Source organism: Macrobrachium nipponense, chromosome 28 (genome assembly GCF_015104395.2).
Source record: "Macrobrachium nipponense isolate FS-2020 chromosome 28, ASM1510439v2, whole genome shotgun sequence".
In the NCBI taxonomy this organism is placed as follows: domain Eukaryota; kingdom Metazoa; phylum Arthropoda; class Malacostraca; order Decapoda; family Palaemonidae; genus Macrobrachium; species Macrobrachium nipponense.
The window spans coordinates 21,792,758-21,804,243 of record NC_087217.1 but is presented as its reverse complement, the minus strand read 5'-3'; the positions used below and the strand labels follow the sequence as shown (position 1 = coordinate 21,804,243).

The following is an 11,486-nucleotide window of genomic DNA, read 5'->3' as shown; positions in this document are numbered from 1 at the left end:
ATCGTCTTGAGAACGGAACCCCCGTCGTAACCCTGGGGACTGCATGTATATATATATATATATATATATATAATATATATATATAGATATAATATATATAATATTATATATATATATATAATATATATATATATATGTATATATATATATATAGTATATATATATATATATATATATATATATATATATATTAATATATATATATATATATATAATATTATAGAAGCACCCAAGAATGACCAATAGGCCTAGTGCTCGATTCTTAAAACAGGCCTCTGGTTATTCCTGACTAGATAAAAAGGTCCAGAGAGAGAGAGAGAGAGAGAGAGAGAGAGAGAGAGAGAGAGAGAGAGAGGAGAGACTGGAATCAAAATAATGCTCGCCAAGCATATTCAGACTCCGGATGTTATGGACAAAGTCTCGCTTATGCACTGAAAAAAAAAAAAAAAGGGTGGAAACCTACGAAGATAATAGTTTGATGCGACCCTGAACGGAATTCCATATGCAAAGATTTGCACAATTGAGGAATTCGATGAAATTATTAACTAACACGCTAGAAAATATATTTCCTTTATTCTTGAATAGCCCTAATCATGTAGCCAATGCTAAACGCGCATATAACTTTGATTTAGTTTTTTTTTTTCACACTGCACCAAGCCCATAGCACCTACAACAGCTCCTCAGTGGCGTGCTTAATATGGTGTTTACATCCCACCTCGGTGGTTGCGGGTTTGATTCTCGGCCATTCCATTGAGGAGTGAGAGATGTGTATTTCTGGTGATAGAAAGTTCACACCAACGTATAGCCATTGGTCCCGTTGCTGAATAACCACTGGTTCCATGCAACGTAAAAACATCATACAAACAAACAAACATAGCACCTACACGCCCACTTTCAAGACTGCACCTTCTTCTATGCTTTCTTTCCAGTTACCTTAATCTTGTCTTTGCTTATGTTCATTTTAAGTAGGCTATTTTCCCTTTCTCCTCTTCCTCTATCTCATCGTTGAAACATAACAAGAGGCTTTGACAATCCTGTTAAAAAAAAACAAAGATCATTACTGAAAGACTTTATTTAAGGAAAATCTCATTACAAATATGAAGAGTTGCAACCAACTATGTATTTTTATTTGGGCAACCAACACAGGTTTAAGCAGTATTATCCTAGTCAGGCACTAGGCACACGTTTCCAATAACTACTGCAATATCATCAGTAATTATAAAGCATATGGAATTAAGCAAGTAGTATTTACTGTACAATATATTCTTACATAACTGCATAGTTAATGAGAGACTCAATAGTTTGATGCTAATAATTTCATTATGAAACAAAGTGCACATTCTCAAAGATATTGAGTCCAACCAAGAAACAAGAAGTTACTAAAATTTAACTGAAGTAAGCTGTCACCAAATAATCTACAAACAATAATACCTGCATACCTCTTTCCACAAAGTGATTAAAGAGAATAATTCACGTCACAAAAACACTAACAGCTTACAAATATAATTTTCAGATAACAATATCCTTAAATATTTCTCCATTTACAACAAACAAGAACCTGAAAGATTAATAACATACAACTTCATGCAATGTTAGTCATTGCAAAATTATATGCCTAATCATCTTGCAGATCAATAAAACTAGTAAGACCCCTTCCATTTAATCATCAGCCTCAACACTTCCAAAGTAACTCTCTAAGTCTTCTTCAAAATGAATATATTTGTTAAATTAACAGAACAAGCTAATAGGCCTAAGTTTCGAAAATAAAAGGGAATGTTATATGGTGTGTAGGTGAATATGAATTATAATTCATGGAAAATCCAATTAACAAAAACTGCTAAAACTGCTGCTACTCTAAATACAAATAAAAAAAAAAGCAAATAGGTACTGCAATGCATAGTAAACTAGAGTAAATTGCATTTCTAACATTCAGATCTAAGTGTCTTCAATAAACTAGGTATGATGCTAAATAAACACATGGTTCCTGATCCAAGCACTTTGGTCTAAATTTCATGAATCATCAAAAATAGCTTCTAATTAAAAGCTTTCTAATAACTAAAAATTTGTCGGTATCATATTGATACAGATGTTAAAATCATATAAAACTTTACTTTTGTGCTCACAGTAAAGAATTGTAAGTATTTTTACAACTCAGTCTACAAACTATGACATTATCTTGGAGCTACATATATTTCACATACAATATGTTAGCCTGCAAATATGTTTGTTCACTACACGATAGAAAGCATCAAGTTAAATCATGATATTTACTATAACATAAAGCATATTAAAATATTAATACTACAGGGAAAAAAAAAAAGCTTTTTTTCACATTTTTGAGGGGCTAACCTACACTAGTCCCCAAAAAGTGAATTGCTACAAGCAACATTTATGGTGTTTGCCAGCCAAAAGATGCACTATACTGTTTTACATGAACTTTTCTTTTAAATAAAAAGATTTGAGCATATTTCAACTTTTACTTATTGAAAATGGTTTTCATGGTTCTTTGGTGAACATTACCTTTTCAATCTAAATTAAAGATGTTTTTACTGCTATCCATCATATCTGGATTACTGTACTACTGATAAGTACAGTAATCTGTATCTTCCAAGCCTTAGTTATCCTAGGCTGACCTGCTGTAACCTATCAATAGATAAAGCACCCTATAGTGATACAGCCTTTGGAATGGGGCTGCATATACTGTTTCCTTTTGTATTCAAATACCTTATACTTTATAAGATAATAGTGTAGCTTATTTGTCTGAACAAAATCCATATAGATGTCTTGTTCTCTTTTATATTTGTAATTATAGTACTGTCAAACTCTAATCTAATAATAAATACAGTGTGTTTTTCTATAGGAAAATTACAGTAATTTCGTTTATGAACAGGCCATATACAGGAAGTTGATTTGATTTCCAAACATAAGTGTAAGTGTAAATGAAGGAAATAGTTTGACTATATGTCCAAATAAGCACTTTGTTCACTTTCCAAAGAAAGAATTTTGAACCACAGTACGTACAGTGATTTTTAGTTAACATTAAATGATGTTTATATCTAGATGCTGTAAAGTATAATTCTAATACTGTATAAATACCAGCAATACATAGAATACAATTTAGAATGAATGAGAACATCTAGGTGTTATGATCTGACTGATAATAGACATTAGGTAAATATTTTACATTTCAATATTTAAATGAAATGGAGTGCAATATGGTGGTTTATTGTATTATAGCTAAAAATGCATAACAAGTAAAAAGCAATTTAAAAAAATCAACCAAAGTATGAGGCAATAGAATTCAAATAATATTTCTTCATATAAGTCTCCTTTCTCTCACTTAAGCATTCATTATTGCCAGATGTACAGCTTAACTGTGCAAAAGAATCACACAGTACACTTTTGCTATTGTCAGATAATATGTGAAAGATGTAAAATGAGTTGGGTGTCATATGAAGAGTATGATATAAACACAAGTATGCATGAACCATTATATGTATATACTAATAGGCTATACTTGATGGGGGAAGGATGTATAATGCAATATCTGAATTTCTTTGAGCTGCAGCCATAAGCCAAGCCATTTTTTTTTAACCTTCAAAAACTCTTACTAGAAGTTGGAGATCACTTTGCCAAAATATATACTATTGCGCTGTACTACTGTAAAAAAATTTTTTTTTACAGTACTGTACTAGTAAGCCACACTAAATATTTGTGTTAAGTGAACTACAACTAACCACAAACAACCTCCACCTGCTGGATATCAGTTTTGTCATTTAAAAAGAGTGCACCTTACAGGCTGACAAATAAAATAATATTTTAACAGATTTTACATTTTTTTGTGCTTTATGAACGCCTTACGTGGAAAAGAGCTGCACTGACAATTCTTACCACAAACTTTGAATTACCTAAGGTAGAAAATTAATTTATACTACCAACTCATAATTCCTCAGTTAAGTCCTCCATATGACTTGCAAGCTTCTTACAAGGATCTAGTTATAAGTCAGCTTTTCCTCAGCCAATTTGCCTACTTGATCTTGAAAAGTACCCTGTAATTTAGCACCAATTACAGTAGATTTGTAACAAAATACTAAACTATTATCAATTTCATCCTGTTACATAATTTTCGTAACATTTAGAACTAGTACTGTATAAAAACAAAATGAATCAAAATACTATAAATATCCAAACAAAAAGGAAAGTGTGAAATATACTAAACTAAAAACAAAATTGTTCTATATGTTCTTACCTCTTAATTCACTCTTTCATCCAACTTGCTGTATTATGGTAACCTAAAAACCCTGAGACAGTTCTGATACTGAAGACCTGGCTTCTACCTATTACAGTTTCTGACACGAAAAAAAGATGCTACAAATATATCCTTACTGTCTACATCATTACGAATAAAAGGAAATGATCATACTGACTTTTCACACTTATGAAAAATGATGGAAATACTCAACAGAGAAAATATAATACTTCACATGTTTTTTTAGAATAATCCCATATTCCATCGAAACCTCAATTTGAGAGATGTGCATAAGGCAAATAAGAACTTTTCCACTTTCAGATCCCTGGCCAAAGAGACTATGTAATTTTAAATTTGGAGTTTTATGCAAAACCCAGTTCTTGGATTTCAATAAAACTGATCAAAGTGCTTAACAGTTACCCTAGTACTATTCATAGTATAATAATATAAACCACATACAGTAGTCTTATTACACTCTTAGTATTTGAATTTGTAAAATATGAAGTAAAATACAATTAGTATTTTTAACACTAATTTTTCCCATATTTGGCCACATAAAGTAATGTGCAAAATGCTTAAGATTTAACACCTTCAATGACTACATCTTTAAATCCTGTTCAAAAATTGAATCAATAAATTTACTTAAATATTACAATATTAAAAATTAAAAAAGTTTTCCCCTTTCTCCACAGATTGTTCAAGTTCAGTTCTTACTTATTGTTTACTTTTTCTCAAAATCTTCTATACTGAACTTGACTCTTGTCTTTTTCTCTTTCTTATAGCTCATTTTTTTCACATACAAACATTCTGTCCTTCAAAGACATATGTACATACTTGGTTCTTTCATAAACAATTTGGGCATGTTATCAATAACTACTGTATAACAAAAATGTGTAATGTCCGTCCAAGTATCACAAGACAAATACCCAAAATATACGGCTTTTTAAAAAGTATTAATATAGTTAAATGTTTAGATATCCACATACGTAGTAAGTCTAAAACTATATATTATATGACAATGAAAGAATTTTGTCAGTTAGTTCTCAGATTTTTTACAAGCATTATTGCCAGAAAATGAAAATAAAAGCAACAATAACTTCATGGAAAGAATAATGTCGTTCACATACACGTTATGAAACTAGGGATAGACAATCTGCAGCCTAATACAGCAACGAGTAATTACATCAGAGGCAAACTTCAACTGCAGAGAAATGTAAAGAAAATTAATTCTGGAAAATGTGCGTCTACCACAGCCTATCTGTACCAAGAATCTGTAAATATTACTATACAGTACTTGATGAGGGATGACTAGATACAGACAACAGATTAAAAAACACTTACCAGAATTTGATAAGACTAATGATTAAAATCAAGTATATTTTTTAAACATTTATCGCTATGATGAAAGATAATTGCCAAACTATTGAGTTATATTGGGATTTCCACTTACAAAGTGAGACAATGAAAGCATCCTCAAGAATTAGGGATGCTTACACAGTACAGCTCTATTTAGAATACAGTACATTATGAAAAAAACACAGACAAGCTCCTCAAAGGCACAAAGAACAATGGTAATTCAATTATCCAAGAAAAATTTGTAGAGGAAAAAGAAAAAGTAGCAGTGGGTAGTCTTTTAAGAAACTGAATGCTCTACAGCACCATCAAATTAAAATTTCTAAGAAAACTGTACCTAGCCACAGTTTTCCCATAAAATTATAAGCTACATCTCAAGGAACATCTTAAAGCAAATGAGATAAAACAGTGGGATTCCACATAAGTGTTGTAAGCTTGGTCTCTTGCCTGTATATTAATGACTAAGAAAATATTTTGTAATACAGATGATAATACCTTTCATTCCCAACAACTGTAATCTTATGAATCATTTAAAGACCACTAATTATCATTACCATGACACTCAAGGATAAGATTAAGCAGAACTCTTAACCAACAAAACTAAAAGTAAGATGGGGTAATTAACAAGAGATGGAACAATCAATAAGCGAAAATATTCTTGGTGGCATCATAAGTAAGGTCATAAGGATCCTTTAAGAAGAAAAGTTTACTTTTTCTTGAAAATTTAAATATAATGAAGAGACAGAAGCTATATATAGAATTATAGCCATAGCAAATGAGCCTGAAAGTTTCATTACTAAGCCTTGACATCCTAGCTGTCGTCAGTGCATTTAACTTCTCAATGGTATGAAGTGGAAACAATGATGAAACCTTCAGAACTGATGGCTTTGGCTATAGTAGTTTTGAACACCGGAAACTGTCTTAGGGTACAAGTGACTTTTTCCTCATTTGAGTATAATAATAAAAGAATTCTTCACATTCATGAATAATCCTGATGGAGTCAGCAGCTCTCCATAATATGAAACATCTCATTACAGCAGGAACATCAATCATAGGATACCTATATCTCAGACTCAAAACAGGTACAGTAAATATTTGAAGAATGCAGTTACTTCATAACAAAAGAGAACAACAAAAGCAAAGGAAAATATCCACATATAGAAAAATTATTTTGAGACACATCACTAAAATTTAGTAATACAGTCCCTGAGTCATGCAGCTGATGTGTTGGCATTTCTTAAGAGGAACTCAACACTAGTTAAAAAGGAAAATATAAGAAATGTTAGTACAAAATGCAGAAAGTCAAGTGCAAGTTATCAAATGGCCCTTCTTCATACACTTAGATTGGCCAGGTAAATAATAATAATAAAAAAATCACTGACTAAAAATGCAGGGTACGTATCATAAATCTTGTATGATCACTATCTTAAAAATTTTTCAACCATTCCATTTTCCATTTCAAAACTGACCAGAGGAAAAAGACATTAGATCATTGTGCACATAACAAAGAACTGACATTATATACTAGTGAGTATATAGTACATCATTTAAGACAGTGTATTCTTTACACAATCTATAGAGTATTATCAAACCACTTTTGTAAAAGTAGTAGCTCAGTATTCATTCATGAGATAAAAGATATCACACTAAAACAGCCTTAATTTTCACTCTTTAACAACAATTACATCAGACCACTGTGCCTCTGGCCATTCTCCATTTTCTATTACATTTGGAGGACTGGACTTCCAATCCCACTGCCTAACTGGTGTAAACCATGCAGGGCCGTAGTTTGCACGAATATATTCCTCTGTTTGGCATGGTATTCGAACTTTGAGATCCAAGAATTCAGTCCAGCATAAAGTAAATGCTGGGAAAATATATCTGAAAAGAAAATTAAAACAATTTTGTAGAGTGGATGAATCCACTGTTAAGGAAAATCATGATAAATTGCAAAAATCCTGACCTCTCGTACATCCTACTTCATAAGAACTTTGGGTTGACAATATGAGCAGCATGGTTACACTATTTTTTTCTTTTGTCTTCAATTTTTTTATGCTTCTTGGCAGTGGACATTTTTACAGAGGCAGAATCAAACTAGGTCAGGGGTCTAAATAATTTCCCAGAGCTGACTAATTCATAAGCTGAAAAGGGCTAATCATAAGTAATACATAAAATGATGATTCATTTTTACATAGTACATCAAACTGCAGAATACTGCACACTAAAAGTTCTTTGCAGCAACTCTTTTGCTCCCAGCTGCACTGCTGAAAGCCTACTAATTTTCATCCATTCCCTCTTGTCTTTAGTATTTTATCACCTAGCTATTCAAGTTCTTTACCCAGCTTCAATTTAATTTTCTTGTAGCAAAACAAATTTTTTATGCATGCGTTATGAGTCTCAGAATGTGACATGTGGTCTTCTTGAAGTACTTGAAACAAAATAAATAGATCATTATTTTTCCAACAACCTATGAATTTACATCATACTCTGAGCTATGCACAGCATAAAGACAGAAATTTTTCAGATCCTTTTTAAACATTTTAAGGGTTGTTCAAGTTTGGTGGTTAGGTTATACTATTTCATGATTTCTGTCTACCTAGTTATTTTGAGAATACAATACGTATCCATCAAATCTCAACCAACAAAACTAGTATAACTTACTTGAACTTCTTCCCAGTTTTTGCTTGAGTTCCACCATTCCACATAGTAGCTCCTTCAGTATAAAAGAAAAATATATCAAGCTTTATATCTTCTTCCTTGAAAGAAAGCTCCAAGCTGTCTGAGAGTTTCCCAAATTTGTGCGTAAGCCGTAAGCCTCTGTTTTCAAATTCTGGAATAAGCCTGTACGTATAATCCTCAATAAATATTCCAATATCAACATCCATTGACCAGGAAATAATATCACACTGACGATAATAACCTGTTGAAAAATGAAATATAAAAATGGCATAATTTAGAGTATAATATCAATTTTCAAACAAAAATTATGATTTGGATACTTACCTACTATTCAAGATAGCTTATCCTAGCCTATCAGTGCAGAGATATAAGCTATTTTAATAGTAGGTAGGATTCATCCCAAATAATCCTGTTATACAAGAACTATACATAATCCAGAGACAAAAGAAGTTAAAAATCTTGCTCTAAGTGAACAGTTCCCTTAAAAGGAAGCCCTATTACTAACTATGCCACAAGGTCACCATTCCATTGGCCAATTCATGTAGATGCTAAAGAAACCATTTGGCAGAACTGGCAGGAGGGCATTCTTAACAAAACGCATTTCTGTGCATAATATATAATTAATTTTACATTACTTTGTATGAAGTATAAACCTACATATTTATTTATGCTGAATTACAATTAGGGCTCAGAGCAATATTGAAGTGTTTTTTTCAGTCTTGTATAGCAAGAAATCCAAGGAACTGATAATATATGTTGATAAACTTAAATAATCTTAGGATATCTTTAAGATGTCTGGCCTCATGAATGATGCACACCTTCATCAATAACCATGTAGTCCTATGTCATTCTAGAACTACATAGCAATCAAATGATCAAAGACAAAAAAAAGAAATTAAATCATTAGTTAAACATCTGCCACATGATAAATTAGCCAAAAAAATGGTGAACGTTTAACCTGACCTCAACAGCACCGACTTTGCTTGAGGTGTAGTTCTCCACACGATATTTCCAGAGATCCCAATGTGCTTTTTCTGTTCCTATTATTCCCTTTTAGGCAAGAAAAGTAAATGATCATTAGGTAATAAGGTTAAAATGGAGAAATTACCCATAACTCCAAAAGCTGGTGCTTTGCTCTGAATGCAATCATAACAGAAATACAAGTGGAGAGTGCCAATCCTTTATATGTGACCTTAATCAATATTCTGCGTAACCTGTGTCTCGGTTAGAAGTCCACCATACCAGTATGATTCTCTTGTTATGCCTGCTGTAAAAGGCCCTATGCTATTCTGTGTTCCAGTGTGTTGTCTATGTCATTCCATTTTTCAACTTCTTGCTCCTAAATATAGCTTGTTTATCAAACGTTTGTCTACCTGTCCATTACAAGGTTAACAACCAAGGGCAGATGCAGTCTTCAATATCTCATGGTAAAGTATGCCAGACTGTCAAGCATAGAAATCAAGCTCTGAACTCTAATTCCAACATAGCAAAGCAGTTGTTAGATAGCAAATAAGACTACTGTCACTCCCTTATTTCTACCGAACTAAAATCTAACTTATTTATCATAAAACTCATGCCAGTTCTTCCCTTTATAGGGTTAAACCTGGAATGAGTTCTTTTCAATCCCCACTATCCAGTGTACTTCCTGCCTAAACTCCCATTCAGATACAGGTCTTCATCTTTTTCCAAGCTTTGCTGGGCCTTCTTATGGGTCTTTGTCCTGCTATTCAAGGAACTACCAATTTTTAAACTAGGTAACTCTTCCTCATATCTTCTTATGTCCAAATCATCTCTGTCCTTAAGATCTCGCAAGGTCTGCCAAACTCAGGATTACAATTGGTGAAATGGTGTCATAGTACCTTTCTTGGCTTTGCATTCTTACTACATATCTACTTCAGACAAAATAAAGGGATTTTGACGTAAGGAAAAATCTATTTCTGGGCGATTGGCTCGTGTCGCCAGCGAAATATCCTTTAATCTATTATTTCTAGGGTAAATGTACTAACACATACCAGAGAATAAATAAATAAAGAAAAAGGTCAGTATAACTGACTCCGTCACCCTCCAGAGAGTGTCGGTATGAACACTATGGGGCGAGTGAGACCACTACCACGAGCCAATGCCAATAGAATAACTCCCACTACAAAATCCCCCCAAGAGGAGAGCCGACCCACAGAGTGGGCAGCACCTACTACTACTACTCCATCCCATGCTGCCGACTGCTGCGCCTCTGGTGGCCATCCTGAAGTTAGCAGACAATCTTGGCGATGGGATGGGTAGGGCGGGATTTCGCTGGCGACACGAGCCCAATCGCCCAGAAATAGATTTTTCCTTACGTCAAAATCCCTTTTCTGGGCTCAGCTCGTGTCGCTGCGCGAAATCGTACCAGAGAAAATAGCACAAGATGTAAAGAAATTCAACAAAATACAAAGAGGCTCAATAAAGAAAAGATAAAATAAAAATAAAAATAAACAATAATATTAATTGCTAATAAAATTCATATACACAGTGATACAAAATAGAAATATTACTTAATTTATACTTAATTCTAATAATATTTCTTAACTTAAGGTAATATACATATAATACAGGAGAAATATATCATATATGTACAAAAATGGTATCTGTGTAAAGCTATGTATCAAAATATTTTAAAGCAATTAACATAAAAGTTTGAATAAAACAAACTCAACAATAATAAAATATAAAGGAATGTATATGAACTTTAATTATACAAAACCCGTAACCATTATAATCAGATGTATCTCCTAGCATAAAAATAAGGAGTATGACATCCACGAGATCATAATCATCATCAAATGTGAGTGTCCCTAGCAAAAAAATAAGGGAGACACCCACTATTATCATCATAAAAGCAGCTAAGACACAAGGTGACCGTAAATGAACAAGGCAGGAATAGACGAACTGTTGGGTGAGGCAGGTAGAAAGGAGGACTGGATCTTCTACTAAGGATTAGTCAGAGTCAGGGGAAACTATGTTCCCCGCTGCAAAACTGCTGAAAATTTCAGAGCTTCCTTAAGGACTTTAAAGTAATGACGTTTTGAACACTGTCGGCGATTTCCATACCCGTATACTTTTTCAACTCATCGAAGTTCATATGTTGGAAATAGTTAATTGAGGTGGCTACTGCCCTGACATCATGTGCTTTTGGGAAAGAGTCAGGATTGGCTTGTTTAATGAAGTA

General features: G+C 32.9%; 1 protein-coding gene across 1 annotated transcript; it reads right to left on the bottom strand.

Moving 5' to 3' along the window:
- Positions 1–1,056: 1,056 nt before the first annotated feature.
- Positions 1,057–8,522, bottom strand: LOC135201564 (ribitol-5-phosphate transferase FKTN-like; the record flags this gene model as incomplete). The annotated part of the gene is given in 2 exon segments (XM_064230573.1): positions 1,057–7,483; positions 8,264–8,522. Coding segments are annotated over 2 exon segments (476 nt in total), but the record flags the coding sequence as incomplete, so codon positions are not given.
- Between the last annotated feature and the right edge of the window lie 2,964 nt (positions 8,523–11,486).